Consider the following 19,061-nt stretch of genomic DNA (forward strand, 5'->3'; position numbering starts at 1 on the left):
TTGCTGCTGCTAACTGAAGGCTCCCTGCGTACCAGATGCTGTTGTGAACTTCCAGCCTGTCAAGTCTTTGATGATAGCCCTTGGAGTGTGGGCTGTCACTCCTATGAATGAAGACCTACAGTGACTTTCTTATGGTAACACAACCAAGACGTGGTACAGCTGGCCATAAAAAAAAAAAGCTCTGGCCAGGCATGGTGGTGCACACTTGTAATCCCAGCATTTGGGAGGCTCAGCTACTTAGGCCCTTTGAAACTCAGCAAGACTCTCAAAATAAAGAATAAAAAACTGGGCTGGGGGCATAGCTCGAGGTAGAATGTCCCTGGGCTCCATCTCCAGTACTTAAAAAAAAAAAAAAAAAAAAAAAAAGCTCTGGAAGCCAGGCATCATAATGCTGGCACTTGGGAGTCTGAGACAGATTGTAGGTTCGAAGCTATTCTGAGCAACTTAGGCTCTCAGCAACGTAGCAAGTACCTGCTTCCAAAAAAGCACAGAGCTGGGGGTGTACCTCAGAAGTAGAATGCCGCTGGGGGGTCAGTCTTCAGCACCACACACACACACACAGTCTCTGAAAGATGGCATTACTGTTCTACAGAAATGTGATGTCTTCATCCTCTCAGCGTGCAGTCACCAGTCTGCTGTGTGCCAGATGGTGAGGATGTGAAGGTAGAAACCAGCACTAGCTAGGCGTGTGGCTCACGCTTGTGATCCCAGAACTGGGAGGCTCAGGCAGGAAGATTGAGCAGGATCAAAGCCAGCCTCAGCTACTTAGGCTCTCAGCAATTTAGTGAGACCCTGTTTCCAAATAAAATATAAAATAGATCTGGGAATATAGCCCGGAGGTATAGCGCAGAGGTAGAATAGCCTCAAGGAAGGGTGGTCTATCCCTGGTCCCCTCCCACACACACACACACACACACACACAAAAGCAACACTGAGCTGGGATTAGTAAGAGTAGCAGAGGAGTGTTTAATGTTCTCTGGACTCTTTTTTTTTTTTTTTCTTTTTTTGCGGGTCTGGGGATGGAACCCAGGGGCATTTGACCTCCGAGCTACACCCCCTGCCCTAATTTTTATTTTTTATTTTGAAACCGGGTCTCACTGAGTTGCAGAGGGCCTCACTAAGTAGCTGAGGCTGTCAGTAAACTGTGATCCTCTGGTCTCAGCCTCCCGAATGCAGGGATTACAAACATGCACCACCATGCCCCACCACGCCCAGCTGCTCTGGGCTCTTAAAGGAGGAAAGTGTCTGAGCTGTATCAGGCACTTACTTCACAGGTGGAGAAGAGGAAGAAAGACAGTCCAGCAAGCAGGGGTTGCACATCAAGTCACAGGTTCAAGGCCAGCCTCAGCTACTTAGGTCTTTGCAATTTACTGACACCCTGTTTCTTTTTTTTAATAAATTTTTTTTTTCGGGTCTGGGAATGGAACCCAGGGGCATTTGACCTCCGAGTTACACCCACCTGCCCTATTTTTTATTCTTTTTTTGAAACCGGGCCTCACTGAGTTGCAGAGGGCCTCACTAAGTAGCTGAGACTGTCCACAAATTGCGATCCTCCAGGTCTCAGCCTCCCAAATGCTGGGATTACAAGCGTGTGTCAGCGTGTGCCACCACACCCGGCTACCCTGTTTCAAAATAAAGAATAAACTAGGAGTGGTGGCACACTCTTGTAATCCCAGGATTTAGGAGGCTGAGACAGGAAGATGGAAGGTTCAAGGATGGCCTCAGCTACTTAGTGAGGCCCTGTTTCAAAATAAAGAATAAAAATAGGGCTGGCATAGCTCGAAGGTATTATCCCCCTGGGTTCCATCCCCAGTACAGAAAAAAAAAAAAAAAAAAAAAAAAGCTGGTGTGGTGGTGCATGCTTATAATCCCAGCATTTAGGAGGCTGAAACAGGAGGATCTGGGATCATGGCTAGCCTCAGTGATTTAGTGAGGCTCTCTGCAACTTAGACCCTATTTCAAAATAAAGAATAAGCCGGGCGTGGTGGCGCACGCTTGTAATCCCCGCGCTTGGGAGGCAGAGACAGGAGGATCGCGCAGGTTCGAAGCCAGCCGTGCACTGGTTTAGGAGACCCTGTTTCCAAATAAAAATGTAAATATAGGTCTGGGAGTGTAGCCCAGAGGTAGAAGGGCTTCCAGGAACCCCAGTACCACCAAAAAAATAAAAAATATAAAAAAAATAAAGAATAAAAAATGCCGGGCATGGTGGCGCCCGTTTATAATCTCAGCATTTGGGAGGCTGAGACAGGAGGATGACGGTTTACAGACAGCCTCAGCTACTTAGGCCATTTGCAACCCAATGAGATCCTGTTTCAAAATAAAGAATAAAAATTAGGGCTGGGGGTATAGCTCAGAGGCAGATTGCCCCCTGCGTCCCATCCCCAGTACTGCAAAATTAGATAAATAAAAGAATAAAAAATAGGGCTGGGGGTGTAGCTTGGAGGAGGTAGAATGCCTCTAGGTTCAGTTCCCAGTACTGGAAAAAAACAAACAAACAAACACAAAGTTAAGGTACAAAGATAAAAGAGAGATAGTTGGGTGTGGTGGCGCAAGTTTGTAATTCCAGCATTTGGGAGGCTGAAACCGGAGAATCTCAGTTCCAGGTCAGCCTCAGCTACTTAGTGAGGCTCTTTGTAATTCAGTGAGACCCTGTTTCAAAATAAAGAATAATTGCTGGGCGTGATCCTCTGGTATCAGCCTTCTGAATGCTGGGATTACAAGGATTACAAGTGTGCACCTCCACGCCCAGCTGGCTGCTTTCAATTTTATTTATTTATATTTTGAAACAGGGTCACTAAATTGCTAAAGCTGGTCTCAAACTTGCAATCACCCTGTCTAAACCTCTCAAGTACTAGGATTACAAGCACACTTTTTTTTTTTTTTTTTTTTTTTGTGGTACTAAGAGTGGAACCCAGGGCTTTTTTCTACCTCCCAGACCTATTTTATACTTTATTTGGAAACAGTGTCTCACTAATTTGCTGAGAGACTCACTAAGTAGCTGAGGTTGGCTTCAAACCTGTACTATCCTCCTGTCTCAAGCATGCACCACCACACCTTTCTCTAATTTTCTAGTTTTGAAACAGGGTCTCAGCTGGGCATGGTTGCACAGTTTGTAATCCCAGTACTTGGAAGGAAGAGAAAGGAGGATCACAGGTTCCAGGACAGCGTCAGCAGGTGGTGAGATTCTCATCAATTTAGCAAGACCCTGTTTCAGAATTATAATAGGTGCCAGGTGTGGTAGCACATGCTTGTAATCCCAGCATTTGGGAGGTTCTGAGTTCACTAACAGCCTCAGCTACTTAGTGAGGCCCTGTTTCAAAATAAAGAATAAAAAGCCGGGTGTGGTGGCGTATGTTTGTAACCCCAGCTTTTGGGAGGCGGAGACAGGAGGATTGTACAGGTTCAAAGCCAGCCTTTGCTACTTAGTGAGGCTCTCAGCAATTTAGTGAGACCCTGTTCCCAAATAAAGTATAAAATAGGTCTGGGAGGATAGCCCGGAGGTAGAAAAGCTCTGGGTTCCACCCCCAGTCCCACCAAAATGAATACATAAATAAATATAAAAATAAAAAATAAAAATATAGGGTTGTGGTTGTAGCTCGGGGGTAGAATGCCCCTTGGTTTCATCCCCATTTAAAAAAAAAAACTAGGGCTGGGACATTAGCGAGGTAGAATCCTAGGTTCAATCCCCAATTCCAATTCTGCAGGGAAAACAAAAATTCCAAGTTGTGGAAGGTTTACTAAAATTGCTGAGGCTAACCAGGAAACTGTTCTAGGATTACAAACGTCTGTCACCATGCCCGTCCGAAACAATTTAGCACGTTTAATTTTCTCCTTTTTCGTGTGTGTGTGTGTGTGTGTGTGTGTGTGTGTGTGTGTGTGTACTGGGCACTACACCCCTATTTCTATTTTTATTTTAAATACAGTCTCACGTTGGGCGTGGTGGCGCACACCTATAATCCCAGCATTCGGGAGGTTGAGACGGGAGGATTACAGTTCAAGGACAGCCTCAGCTACTTAGTGAAGCACTTTGCAACTCAGATCTTGTTTCAAAATAAAGAATAAAACAATTGGGCTGGGGGTGTAGCTCAGAAGTAGAATGCCCTTGGGTGCCATCCCCAGTACCGCAAAAGGAAAAAAAAAAAAAAAAAAAAAGGGGTCTCGCTAAATTTTTAAGGCTGCCCTTGAACCTGCGATCCCCTGGTCTCAGCCTCCCAGATACTGGGATTACAATCGTGTGCCACCACGCCCGGCTTCCCAGCTCCTTCTTGGGTTTTCCTAAGCTATTTCCCTTCTCCGAGGCTGCGGTCTCTTTAAGCGCGGCCTGGGCTGGTCCCAGCGGCGAGCCGGGGACGCGTTCCGTGCCGGGGGAGGTTTGTCCCTTCCGGGCTGCCGTCCGCAGGTCCGCCATATTGTCTGCTGAAGCTACCGCTGAAGCTACCGCAGCTGCCTCCGCCAAGTCGGAGCGAGCGGAGCCGCGATGGGTGAGTAAGGAAACCCAGCCATTGGCTCCACGAGCTGCGGCGGTGTGGGGCGTGGGGTCTGGCGAGAGCCGTGTCTGGTCTGCAGATGTCGGAGCTTCTCCTCTCCAGGTCCGGGGAGAGGCGCCAGGCCGAGGGCGCCCCGCAGGCCAGCGCGGCGGGACCCGGGCGGCGCGGGGCGCCGCGCTCGGGCGGTGCGGGAGCCTGGCGCGCCGGAGCCCACGTGGGGCCTCGGCCGAGCCCGCGCGCCCCCGGGCGGGGAGCCGCCCCCGGACGGCTGGGACCTGGCCCTGGGCGCCCGGACCGGTCGGCTGCTGCCTGCGGCGGGCGCAGTCCTCGGTGAGGCCGCCGGGGAGCCCGCCCGGGCCGGTAGCCGGGGCAGCCAGGCCGCGGCAGCTCGGGCGGCCGGCGCCCGGGAGAACCCGCCCATCGAGGCGGAGGCCGGGCGGTTCGGTTGGCAGCGAGGGTCGCCTTCGTCGTGGTAGCATACCGGAGGCCGAGACCTCTTGCCATATATATCGGGGACTTGGATTGCTGGGCCAGCCCCGGTTAGGAGTAAAGGAGAGACCTGTTGATCTTTTCGAGAGGACTCTGGCGGCAAGGCCTTTGCCCAGAGAGAATACGATGGTGAAGTCTTTGGAGTTAGAGACAAACCCAGCCGTGGCAGACCTCTGCAGCATTAAAAGCTGCTCAGTTTGCTGAAGTCTCTTTGCAGGCGTGGTTCTGAGCGCTTTGCATGTCTTGTTTCACTTTATTTGTACAACCTAATAGGACAGGTGCTACCGTTATCTCTGCTTTACAGACAGGACAACTGAGGCTTAGATAAAGTAACTTACCCAAGGTCACACAGTCAGTGGCTAAACCAGAGTGATCACTCTAGAACCCTAGTTTATGGATGCTGCATTTTATGGCCTGGCCCTCTAGTGGTTGGGCTGGAAGAAGGGGGGAAAAAGGCTTTTCACCCTACACAACGTTGTGAAGGTATTGTTTGTTGTGATCCACTTTGAAATCTTTAGTTTGAATGAAACTCAAAAAGTTTGAAGTGAATTGTTAACCCCAACTGTTGTGTGGAGGAGCTGAACGGTATTCTGGAATTTTGTATGATCTCTAATTATTATTATTATTATTATTTTTTGTGGTACTGGGGTTCCTGGAAGCCCTTCTACCTTGGGGCTACACTCCCAGACCTATTTTATATTTTTGAAACAGGGTCTCTTACGCCAGCGTGGCTGGCTTCGAACCTGCGCGATCCTCCTGTCTCAGCCTCCCAAGCGCGGGGATTACAAGCGTGCGCCACCACGCCCGGCTGATCTCTAATTCTAAACAAATTATTCCCTTGAACTGCAAGGCAGTGACTTTAGCATCAAATCTCTTAAAATCAGACCTATCACTTTAATGTTATTTTGCTTCATTTCTGAGCCTTCCTTTCCTTTTCTTTAAAGAGAGAGGTGCGCTATTTCGTTTGGGGACCAAATGTTTGCCACCTAGTAAAGGCTTTGTAAATATCAAAACAGATTATGTTCCATCTTCCATAATGTTGGTTCCTTTCCCTTAAGAGGTTTCCAAAATCCTCTGAAAATAAGATTGATAAGCCCGTTAGTAGCTCCATCTTTTTTGTGTGTGGTCCTGGGATTGAACCCAGGCGTGTACTACCTCTGAGCTATACTCCCAACCCTATTTTATTTTATTGTGAAACAGGATCTCACTAGATTGATGAGAGTCTCACTACTTGCTGAATTTGTGATCCTCCGGTCTCAGCCTTCCAAATACTGGGATTACAAGCCTGCACCACCACACCCAGCTTTATCTTTGTTTTATTTTGAAACAGAGTCTTACTAAATTGCTGAGGCTGGCTTCTAACCTGTGATCCTCCATTCTCAGCCTCCCAAGTACTGAGATCACAGGCATGCACCACCACAAGGGACTGTAGCTCCTTTTTTTTTTTTTTTTTTTTTTTTTGGTGGGTCTGGGTCTGGAACCCAGAGGCATTTGACCTCCAACCTACACCTCTGCCCAATTTTTTATTCTTTATTTTGAAACAGGCTCTCACTGAGTTGCGATGGGCCTCACTTAGTAGCTGAGGCTGTCCGTGAACAGGAATCTTCATCTCAGTCTCCTGAATGCTGGGTTTACAAGGGTGAGCCACCACACCCGGCTTGCATCTTTTTTTTTGTTTGTTTGTTTGAACTGCATCTCGTTGTTTCAGTGAAAAAGATTATAGTGGGATGAGGATGTAGCTCACTTTGCCTAGCAGGTGTGATGCCCTGGGTTTGACTATTAGCACTAAAGAATGAGGTTTTTTTTTTTTTTTTTTTTTTCCGGGTCTGGGGATGGAACCCAGGGGCATTTGACCTCTGAGCTACACCCCCTGCCCTATTTTTTAGTCTTTATTTTGAAACCGGGTCTCACTGAGTTGCAGAGGGCCTCTCTAAGTAGCTGAGGCTGTCCACAAACCGTGATCCTCCAGGTCTCAGCCTCCCGAATGCTGGGATTACAAGTGTGCGCCACCACGCCCGGCTCAAGAATGAGTTTTTTTGTTTGTTTGTTTTTCCCCAGTACTGGGGATGGAACCCAGGGGCATTCTACCTCTGAGCTACACCGCCAGCCCTAATTTTTATTCTTTATTTTGAAACAGGGTCTCGCTAAGTTATGGAGGGCCTCATCAAATAACAGGCTGTCCACAAACTGCGATCCTCCTGTCTCAGCCTCCCAAATGCTGGGATTATAATCATGCGCTACCACGGCCGGCTAAGAAAAGAGTTTTTGTTATAGGCTTTGTATTAGACTTAGTTTTCTTTTTTTTTCTTTTTGGGTGGTACTTGGGGTGGAACCCAGAGGCCTTCTACCTTTGTGCTATACTCCCAGGCCTATTTTATATTTTATTTGGAAACAGGGTCTCACTAAGTTGCTGAGAGCCTCACTAAGTTGCTGAGAGCCTAAGTAGCTGAGGCTGGCTTCGAACCTGTGCGATCCTCCTGTCTCAGTCTCCCAAGAGCAGGGATTACAAGCGTGCGCCACCACGCTCAGCTTTTTTTGTTTTTGTTTTTGTTTTTTTAACTGGAACTGGAGACTGAACCCAGGGATGTTCTACCTTTAAGCCACACCCACAGCCCTTTTTTAAAATTATTTTTTATTTGGAAACTGTCTTGATAAGTTGCTAAGGATGGCCTCGAACTTGCAGTCCTCCTGTCTCAGCCTCCCAAGTACTGGGATTACTGTTATGCACCACCATGCTCAGCTGGACTTCAATTTCAGAAATTCTTGTGCCCCAAAGGAAAAGAACTAATGGACTGATGGTTATTAAGCCCAGTGAAATAGATTGAGAAACAACTTCAGAGAAGGTAAAAGCAAATATACAGCCAAACCAAGAATGAAAATTGGAAATTGAACCCAGGGACATTTTTTTTTTTTTTTTTTTTTTTTTTTTTGGTGGTCCTTCTTAAGCCAGCATGACTGGCTTCCAACCTGCGCGATCCTCCTGTCTCCGCCTCCCAAGTGCCGGGATTACAAGTATGCGCCACCATGCCCGGCTTTATTCTTTATTTTGAAACAGGGTCTCACTAAGTTGTGGAGGGCCTAAGTAGCTGAGGCTGTCATGAACTGCAGTCCTCCTGTCTCAGCCTCCCAAGTACTGAGATTACAAGTGTGTGCCACTGTGCTGAGAGCCTCACTAAGTAACCAAAGCTGGCTTCGAAAGATCCTCCTGTCTCAGCCTCCCAATTACTGGGATTACAAGCGTGTGCCACCATGCCTGGTTTTTATTACATGTGGGGGGAAGGAGTGTTATAATATACCATAGGGATAGAATGAATTTAAGGAGGATATATTTAAATCTAATATCTAAGGCAGGGTAGTTGGAGCTATCCCCATTCACGGTGAAAAACTGAGGCTTTGAGAAAATTAGGTGGCTAGTCCAAGGCTGGTAAACTAGGCCCTTTGATGCCAGGGATACTAACATGGTCTTCTCTCACCTGCCCTGTCCAAAATCTCTTGTATTCACTGTCTCCTAAGTGTACTTTTTCTCCAGCTCGGGCCTATATCCTATACTATTTCTTCTGTGCCAAGATTGACTTCCTTTATCAGACATTTGTAGTGATTTTACTGCCATTAGGAGTACTGTGTGGCTGATACTTGAATTTAGGAGGTTGCTTGTTTTGTTTATTTCTTTATTGTGTAGTACTGGCAATGAAACTCAGGGGCGTTCCACCTCTGAGCCATACCTCCAGCCTTATTTTATTCTTTTATTTTGAAAAGGGTCTCACTAAGTTACAGAGGGTCTCACCAAGTGGCTGAAGCTATCCTCAGCAACTTGCAATCCTCCTGTCTCAGCCTCCCAAGTTCTGGGATTATAAGTCTGTGCCGCCACCATGTCCAGCTAGGCAGTTGCTTTTTTTTTTTTTTTTTTTTCCTCTCAGTACTGGGGATGGAACCTAGAGACATTCTACCTCAGAGCTGCACCCTCAGCCTTATTTTTTATTCTTTATTTTGAAACAGGGTCTCACTGAGTTGCGAAGGGCCTCGCTAAGTACCTGAGGCTGTCCCTTGAATTAAGATCCCCCTGTCACAGCCTCCCAAATGCTGTGATGATGTGTGCCACCACACCTGACTTTTTGGGGGGGGTGTCTGAGGATGGAACCCAGGGACATTCCACCTCCAAGCTACACCCCCTGCCCTATTTTTTATTTTTTTTTTAATTTTTATTTTTATTTTTTATTTTTTTGCAGGTCTGGGGATGGAACCCAGGGGCATTTGACCTCTGAGCTACACCCCCTGCCCTATTTTTTATTCTTTATTTTGAAACCGGGTCTCACTGAGTTGCAGAGGGCCTCACTAAGTAGCTGAGGCTGTCCACAAACCGTGATCCTTCAGGTCTCAGCCTCCCAATGCTGGGATTACAAGCGTTGGGCCACCATGCCTGGCTCTTATTTTTTATTCTTTATTTTGAAACAGTGTTTCACAAAGTTGCAGACCTCACTTAAGTAGCTGAGGCTGTCCAAGAACAGATCCACCTGTCTCAGCCTTCTGAATGCTGGGATTACAAGTGTGTGCCACCACGCCTGGCTCACGCCTGGCTTTTATTCTTTATTTTTTTTTTTATTGGTGCATTGTAGTCAAATTAAATTAAATTAAAAATAAAAGGAGCCAGGTATGATGGCAAGAGCTTGTTAATCCCAGTACTTGGGCAAGTTCACAGCCAGCCTTAGCTACTTAATGAGGCCCTCTGCAACTTAGTGAGACCTTGTAGACCCTGGGCTACACTCCCAGACCTATTTTTTAATATTTTATTTGGAAACAGGGTCTCACTAAGTTGCTGGGAGCCTCAACCCGGATTCTTCTGTCTCAGCTTCCCAATGCTGGGTTTACGGGCATGTGCTACCATGCCCAACTTTTTCTATTATTATTATTATTATTATTATTATTATTATTATTATTTTTTGTTGTTGTTGTTGTTGTTGTTTGCAGTACTGGGGATGGAACCCAGAGGCATTCTACCTCCAAGTTATACCCCCAGTCCAAATTTTTTTATTTATTTTTTTTTAATTTTTTTGTGGACTGGGGTTTCTGGAAGCCCTTCTACTTCTGGGCTATACTCCCAGACCTATTTTATACCTTTTTTTAAAATTTGGAAACAGGGTCTCTTAAGCCAGCGCGGCTGGCTTCGAACCTGTGCGATCCTCCTGTCTCTGCCTCCCAAGTGTGGCCCAGTCCTTATTTTTTATTCTTTATTTTGAAACAGGGTCTCACTGAATTTCAAAGGGTCTCACTAAGTAGCTGAGGCTGTCTGTGAACCATGATCCTCCTGTCTCAGCCCCCCAAATGTTGGGATTACAAACACGCGCCACCATGCCCGGCTTTCTTTTTATTTTTTATTTTGAACCAGTCTTGCTAAAATACCTAGGCTTCTCTGGAACTTGAGATCCTTCTGTCTCAGCCTCTCATTCAAGTACTGGAATTATAGACAGGTGGTACACTGACTCAAAAGATTTTAATTAACCTGAATATTCATTGCATTATCTTCTAAGCAAACCCACAGTGAAAAAATAAGCCAAGCAGGGTTGGGGACGAAGCAGTTTGATATGGCTCTTGCCTCTCATGTTTGAAGGCCTCAGTTTGGTCTCCAGTATCACAAAAACAAAGCAAATCACCATAGGTACAGTTCTGAAAAGAATGATACTTTCTAAAATGGGCGTAGCGGCGCACTCTTGTAATCCCAGCATTTGGGAGGCTGAGACAGGATTGCAGTTCCCGGATAGGCTCAGCTACTTAGGCCCTCCACGACTTAGTGAGAACCTGTTTCAAAATAAAGAATAAGAGCCAGGCGTGGTGGCGCACACTTGTAATCCCTGCCGCGCTTGGGAGGCTGAGACAGGAGGATCGCACAGGTTCGAAGCCAGCCTCAGCTACTTAGTGAGGCTTTCAGCAACTTAGTGAGACCCTGTTTCCAAATAAAATATAAAAAAGGTCTGGGAGTATAGCCCGGAGGTAGACAGCCTCTGGGTTCCACCCCCAGTACCACAAAAATAAATAAATAAATAAAAAATAAATAAATAAAATAAAAATAAAATAAATAAAGAATAAGAAATAGGGCAAAGGGTGTAGCTGGGAGGTCTAATGCCTCTGGGTTCCATCCCCAGACTGGCAAAAAAAAAAGAATGATACTTTCTCAAGAGGAGCTTCAGACAAGCCCAGCATGGTGGCACAGGTTTGTAATTCCAGTACTTGGGAGGCTGAGACAGGAGGATCACAGATTTGCAGCCAACCTCAGTTACTTAGTGAGGCCCTCTGCAATTTAGTAAGACTCTGTTTCAAAATAAAGAATTAAGCCAGGCATGGTGGTGCACGCTTGTAATCCTAGCATTTGGGAGGCTGAGACTGGAGGATGCCGTTCACGGACAGCCTAAGCTCTTAGTGAGGCCCTCCATAACTTAGTGAGACCCTGTTTCAAAATAAAGAATAAGCCGGGCGTGGTAGCCCATGCTTGTAATCCCCGCGCTTGGGAGACTGAGACAGGAGTATCGCATGGGTTCAAAGCCAGCCTCAGCTACTTAGTGAGGCTCTCAGCAACTTAGTGAGACCCTGTTTCCAAATAAAATATAAAAAAGGTCTGGGAGTATAGCCCAGAGGTAGAAAGCCTCTGGGTTCCACCCCCAGTACCACCAAAAACAAACAAACAAACAAAAACACACAAAAAAAACAAAGAATAAAAAAAAGGGTAGGGGGTGTAGCTCGGAGGTGGAATGCCCCTGGGTTTCATCCCCAAATCCGCCAAAAAATAAATAAAGAATAAAAAATAGGGCTGTGTGTATAGCTCAAAGGTAGAATGCTCTAGGTTCAATCCTCAGTACCTCCAAAAAATCCAAAAGAACCTGTTGTTACAGGAAGTAGCAGTTGGAGCATGTTACTGTCCTGAAAACCTTCCAGTGAGGTAAAGATGTGGAGGTTGAAGACGATGATACTGAGTTTTTAGGCCAAGGTGTGTGTGTGTGTGTGTGTGTGTGTGTATGTTTTGCTGGGATTAAACCCAGGGCCTTGTGATATGCTCTGCAAGTGCTTTACCGTTGATCTACATCTGCAGCTATAATATGTATGTTTGTGTCTCAATTTTGTGTGTGTGTGAGTGTGTGCGGTACTGGGGATGGAACCCAGGGACATTCTACCTCCAAGCAACACTCCCAGCCCTATTTTTTATTCTTTATTTTGAAAGATTCTCACCGAGTTGCAAAGGGCCTCACTAAGTAGCTGAGGCTGGCTTCGAACCTACGCAATCCTGTCGCCTCCCAAATGCTGGGATTACAAGCGTGCGCCACCACGCCTGGCCTTGGTCTCAGGGTTTTTGTTTGTTTGTTTGTTTTTTGTTGTTTCTGCTGGTCTGAGGATGGAACCCAGGGGCATCCAGTCTCTGAGCTACACCCCCTGCCCTATTTTTTATTCTTTTTCATTTGAAACAGGGTTTCACTAAATTGCGGAGGGCCTCACTAAGTAGCTGAGGCTGCCCGCGAACCACAATACTCGGGTCTCAGCCTCCTGAATGCTGGGATTACAAGCGTGCGACACCACGCCTGGCTGTGTCTCAGTTTTTAATAAGTCTGAAAAGTAAAAACTACTACTAATACTTTGTGTGGTGCTGGGATTGGGCTTCCAGGGGCATTCTACCTCTGAGTTACACCCTAACCCCTATCTATGTTTTGTTTTGGTTTTTTTTTGTTTTGCTTTTGAAACAGGGTCTCACTAGGTTGATGAGAGTCTTACTACTTATTGAGGCTGTTCTCACCTATCCTCTTGTTTTAGCCTCCCAAGCACTAGTATTATGGGTGTGCACCACCATGCCCAGCTATCAACCCTTTTTTTTTTTTTTTTGCAGTACTGAGGATGAAACCTGGGGGCACTATACCTTCAAGCTACACCCCCAGCCCTAGTTTTTAGTCTTTTTATTTTTGAAACAGGGTCTGAGTTGCAAAGGGCCTCGCCAAGTAGTTGAGGCAGTCTGCCAACTGCGATCCTCCAGTCTCAGCCTCCCAAATGCTGGGATTACAAGGGTGTGCCACAATGCCCAGCCTCCTGGTTTTTTTTTTTTGTTTGTTTGTTTGTTTTGTTTTGTTTTTTGGTGGTACTGAGGGTGGAACTCAGAAGCTTTCTACCAGACCTATTTTTTTATATTTTATTTGGAAACAGGGTCTCACTAAGTTGCTGAGAGCCTCGCTAAGTAGCTGAGGCTGGCTTTGAACCTGTGCGATCCTCCTGTCTCAGCCTCCCAAGCACAGGGATTACAAGTGTGCGCCACCACGCTTGGCTTTTTTTTTTTGTTTGTTTTTTACTTTGATGCCAAGGATTGACCCCCCTCCCGGGGTGGGGGGTTTCCTACTGCTGAGCTACACCCCCAGCCCTATTTATTTATTTATTTATTTTTGGTGCTACTGGGGTTCGTGGAACCCCTTCTACCTCCGGCCTACACTCCCAGACCCATTTTTATATTTTTTTATTTGGAAACAGGGTCTCTTAAGCCGGCAAGGCTGGCTTCGAACCTGCCATCCTCCTGTCTGCCTCCCAAGCCTGGGGAAGGATTACAAGGGTGTGCCTATTTATTTTTTTGTTTTGAAACTAAGTTGCAGAAGGCTTTACTAATTTGTTGAGACTGGCCTTGAACCTATAATGCTCCTGTCTCAGCTTCCCAAGTACTGGGGTACAGGTGTGTGCCACCACACCTGGCCTTTTCTCTTCTTTTCCTTTTCCTTCCTTCCTTTCTTCTTCCTCCTTTCTCTCTTTCTCCTCTCTTTTTTTTCAGTACCCAGGGGCATTCTGCCTTCGAGCCATACTACCAGCCCTATTTTTTATTCTTTAAATTTATGAGATGGTCTCACTGAGTTGCAAAGGGCCTCACTAAGTAGTTGAGGCTGTCGCAAACTGCAATCCTCCTGTTTCAGCCTCCTAAATGCTGAGATTACAAGCATGTGCCACCACACTCAGCTTCTCTTTCTTATTTTGGTACTGGGGATTAAATTTAGAGGCATTTTACCTCCAAACCACACCACTAGCCCTATTGCCCTGTTCAAACAGGGTCTTGCTAGGTAGGGGAAAGCCTTAAGACTTGCTCAGGCTGTCCTTGAACCTGTGACCCTCCTGTCTCACCTCCCAAGTACTTGGATTATAGGTGTGTGCCACCACGCCTGCTTAATTTTATTTTTAATTTTGAAATAGAATCTTTTAAGTTGCTGAGGGTCTTGCTAAGTTAATGAGGTTGGTTTTAAACCTGCACTCTTCCTGACTCAGCCCTCCAGGTACTGGGATTACAGTTTGTACTACCCTGTCTGACACCAGCCCTTTTTTATTTTATTTTAAGACAGGAACTAAATTACCCAGTTGGGCCTTGAATTTGTAATCCTGTCTCAACCTCCCAAGTATCCAAGAAAGTAGGTATATACTACCATGTCCAGCCTGAAATAACATTATTGTAGTACTGTAGATTGAATCCAGGGTCATTTTACCACTGAACTAAATCCCTAGGCATTTTATGTTTATTTTTTTATTTATTGATTCTTAGTACTGGGGATTGGACCTGGGGCATTCTACCTCTGAGCTACATACCCAGCTCTATTTTATTTTATTTTATTTATTTATTAATTTTTGCAGGTCTGGGGATGGAACCCAGGGGCATTTGACCTCCGAGCTACACCCCCTGCCCTAGTTTTTATTCTTTATTTTGAAAGTGGGTCTCACTATGTAGCTGAGGCTGTCCGCGAACCGCGATCCTCTGGTCTCAGCCTCACGAATGCTGGGATTACAAGCGTGCACCACCATGCCCGGCTTATTTTATTTTTTAGTTTGAAACAAGTCTCTCTAGATTGCTTCAAGTCTCACTAGCTTGCTGAGGCTAGCCTTGAACCTGGGATCTTCTTCACTCGGGCTCCCAAATACTGAGGTTGTAGGCAGTGCCACCATGCCTGGCATCACCATCTTTTCATAAGGACACCAATTATTGAATTAGCAGTAACCTCATTTAGCCTTTTTTTTTTTTTCATATAGGGGATTGAGCCCAAAGGCATTCTAACTCCAAGATATATATCCCTAGCCCAATTTTATTTTTCTTATTTAAAAACCGCATCTCAGCCAGATGTGGTGGCGCACGCTTGTAATCTCCGCGCTTGGGAGGTAGACAGGAGGATCATGCAGGTTCGAAGCCAGCCATGCTGGCTTAGGAGACCCTATTTCCAAATAAAAATATAAAAAGTAGGGCTGGGAGTGTAGCCCAGAATTAGAAGGGTTTCCAGGAACCCCAGTACCACAAAAAATAAAAATAAAATTTAAAACAACAACTGCATCTCACTAAGTTGCTGAGGCTGACTTTGAACCAGCAGTCCTCCTCTCCCAGTTACTAGGATTGCAAGCATGCAGCCACCACACCTGATTTTAATTCCATTTTGAAGGATTCTGACTAGTGTCACGTTCTGAGGTACTGGGTTAGGACTAGATTGTGTGAAATGCAGGCCTCGTCGCTGTTGTGTTATTGTTGCTCTTCTCTTGATTCCAAACATTTTCAGAAAATGCCTGGTAACAGGAGAAACATACTCCTTAAACATAGGTGTAATTTCAAGGACCTTTGTACTTCGAGGCACTTGAATATGAAGCAGACCCGAAAAGACGCGATGGCACGCTCCTGTAATCCCGCGTGTGGGTTGCTGAGTCAAGAGGATCACATTCAAGGCCGGCCTCAGCAATTTAGCAGGACCCTGTCAGGTGCTAGGAAAAGGTTTATATTGTAGTTTTCTTTTTGTTGTTTTGTTTGTTTGTTAGTTTAGGTACTGAGGATCCCCAGGGGCATTCTATCTTCGAGCTACACCCCAGCTGTATTTTTTATTCCTTGTTTTGAAACAGGGTCTCACTGAGTTGCAATGGGCCTCACTAAGTAGCCGAGGCTGTCTGCAAACTGTGATCCTCCTGTCTCCGCCTCCCAAATGCTGGAATTACAAGTGTGCGCCACTCTGCCTGGCTGTGTGGTGGATTTTCTTGATCAGCCTCAATACGTAAGGAATGAGTGCTAATGAAAGAGCCCCTGGGCCCTCTGTTTTCTGATGCCCATGTACTTCCTTCCAATCAAACCTTCCCTGCCTGCTTCCCAGTGAAGTCATAAACATATATTTGTGATAGTGTCTTATCACTGTGGTGACACGCAGAGTATGGTTCACCTTCCAACTTCACTGTCAAGTCTACTCAAAGGACGGGACAGCTTTTGAGGAAATCAAGATTGAGAGTCATGAAAAACCTTGTGTCAGATAATGGAGGACAGCAGAATCTTTTCCACTTGGTAGTCTTAGGAACAGGAGGCCACTGCAGGTTCTTAGAACTTTTGTTTTTAATAATAAATACATCTGGGTTTTGTGAGATGGATGTGAAGGTGGGCATGTTGTAAAACTCTACTGCTGTTTCAGGTTCTGTATAAGCATTCTACCTCTGAGCTATATTCTTAGCCCTTTTTATTTTGAAACAGGTCTCACTAAGTTGCTGAGGCTGGCCTCAAACCTGCAGTCCTCCTGTCTTAGCCTCCCAGGTGTGCATCATCAAGTCTAGGTACTCTGTCTTTTTTTTTTTTTTTTTTTTTTCCAGTGATGGGAATGGAACCCAAGGGCATTCTACCTCAGAGCTACAGTCCCAGCCCTTTTTTTTTTTTTTTTTTTTTTTTGCAGTACTGGGATGGAACCCAAGGACATTCTACCTCCATGGTATACCCCCAACCCTATTTTTTATTCTTTATTTTTAAATAGGGTCTCACTGAGTTGCAAAGGGCCTTACTAAGTAGCTGAGGCTGTCCAAGAACTGTGCCACTACACCCAGCTAGATTGGGCAATTTCAATTATCTTGTCTGCAGATTTTGCTGCTACTTTTCTTTCTATTCAATTCTTCTTTTGAAACTCAGATGTGATGGCACACACACTTATAATCCCAATCATTATCTGGTCCCATGGGATACTCAGCCTGTAACAACTCTGTTAAATAGGAACTTTTTTTTTTGTGAGTCGGGGGATGGAACCCAGGGGCATTTGACCTCCAAGCTACGGCCCCTGCCCTATTTTTTTTTTTTTTTTTTTTGGTGGTACTGGGGTTCCTGGAAGCCCTTCTACCTCCGGGCTACGCTCCCACACCTATTTTTATACTTTTTTATTTGGAAACAGGGTCTCTTAAGCCAGCACAGCTGGCTTTGAACCTCCGCGATCCTCCTGTCTCCACCTCCCAAGCCCAGGGATTACAAGCGTGTACCACCACGCCTGGCCCTATTTTTTTTTTTTTTTTTTGGTGGTACTGGAGGTGGAACCCAGAGGTTTTCTACCTCCAGGCTATACTCCCAGACCTATTTTATACTTTATTTGGAGACAGGGTCTCATTAAGTTGCTGAGAGCCTCACTAAGTAGTTGAGGCTGGCTTCGAACCCGTGTGATCCTCCTGTCTCAGCCTCCCAAACGCGGGGATTACAAGTGTGTGCCACCACGCCCGGCCCTGGCCCTATTTTTTATTCTTTATTTTGAAAACTGGTCTCAGTGTGTTGCGGAGGGACTCACTAAGTAGCTGAGGCTGTCTGCGAACTGCAATCCTCAGGCTTCAGCCTCCTGAATGCTGGGATTACAAGCGTGTGCCACCACTCCTGGCCCCGGCCCTATTTTTTATTCTTTTTTTCTTTTTTGTGGGTCTGGGGATGGAACTCAGGGTCATTCTACCATTCTACCTCTGAGCTATACCCCCTGCCCTGTTTTTTATTCTTTGAGACAGGGTCTCACTAAGTTGTGTAGGGTCTCACTAAGTAGTTGGGGTGGCTGTGAACCTTTTATCCTCATGTTTCAGCCTCCCAAGAAATGAGATTACAAATATGCACCCTTTGTAATCTCAGGTTTTGGAAGACTGAGACAGGAGGGTCACAGGTTCATGGCCAGCTTCAGTAACTTTATGAGGCTCTTTGCAACTTAATGAGACCTCGTTTCAATATATAGATAGATAGATAGATAGATAGATACATACATACATACATAGATACATACATACATATAGGAGGGCATGGTGGCACATGCCTGTAATTCCCAATATTTGGAAGACTGAGATGGGAGGATTGCAGGTTTGAGGCCAACCTCAGCAGATTAGTATGGCCCTATTTCAAAATAAAAAAATAGGACTGGGGATATGGCTCAGAGGTAGAATGTCTCTGGGTTTAATCCCCAGTACCCCCCTACACACACACACACACACACACACATACACACACATTGGGGTGAATATAGCTCAGAGGTAGATTGCCCCTTGGTTCTATCTACAGTGCAGCCCCCCCCCAAAATTTTTTTTTAAATAAAGATAAGGAGCCAGGTATGGTGGCACAAACTTGTAATTCCCAGCATTTGGGAGGCTGAGACAAGGAGGATCGCAGTTCGCGGACAGCCTCAGCTACTTAGTGAGGCCCTTTGCAATTCAGTGAGACCCTGTTTCATAATAAGGAATAAAAATAGGGCTGGGTTGTCGCTCGGAAGTGGAATGCCCCTGGGTTCCATCCTCAGTACCGCAATAAATAAATCAATAAATATTCAAGAGCATAGAGATTAAAAGAATTTGTGATTCTCAGCAAGTAGAAGAGCTGGGATTTGAACCCAGACAGTCTTGATTTCAGAGTTCACACCTTTAACTGCCCTTACACCTGTTGCTGTAATCTCTTATACGTACCAAGCGTGATGTTTACATGTGTGTTGGGATGGGGGTAACACAAGAGGTGTCAGGTGCAGTCATTGGGATGGCTAGGCCACCCTGAGAAGTATGGATTAGGGGACAGTGGGGCATGGGTGGGTCAGAAACAGTGAAAAGGAAATGTTATTCTCTTGAGAGTCTTTGACAATGTGTTTGTATCTTCTTCTAGAGACCATGGCGAGCCCAGGAAAAGACAATTATCGAATGAAGAGCTATAAGAACAATGCCCTAAACCCTGAGGAAATGAGGCGAAGAAGAGAGGAAGAGGGCATTCAGCTCCGGAAGCAGAAGCGGGAACAACAAGTGGGTTAATCCAGAGCATTCTCAAACATAGTATTCAGAGCCAGGCATGGTGTATGCTTGTAATCC

At 45.8% G+C, this 19,061-nt stretch overlaps 1 protein-coding gene across 1 annotated transcript in view; it reads left to right on the top strand.

Moving 5' to 3' along the window:
* Nucleotides 1–3,793: 3,793 nt before the first annotated feature.
* The window catches only part of KPNA6 (karyopherin subunit alpha 6), a gene marked incomplete at both ends in the record, with an annotated part of 49,845 nt that continues 34,577 nt past the window's right edge, over nt 3,794–19,061 (top strand). The window contains 4 exon segments of the mRNA XM_080691370.1: nt 3,794–3,818; nt 4,400–4,461; nt 4,463–4,481; nt 18,862–18,995. Coding sequence (XP_080547496.1) covers nt 3,794–3,818; nt 4,400–4,461; nt 4,463–4,481; nt 18,862–18,995 — 240 coding nt within the window.

The sequence above is a fragment of the Muscardinus avellanarius genome (assembly GCF_963383645.1).
Source record: "Muscardinus avellanarius genome assembly, chromosome: 3".
Lineage (NCBI taxonomy): Eukaryota > Metazoa > Chordata > Mammalia > Rodentia > Gliridae > Muscardinus > Muscardinus avellanarius.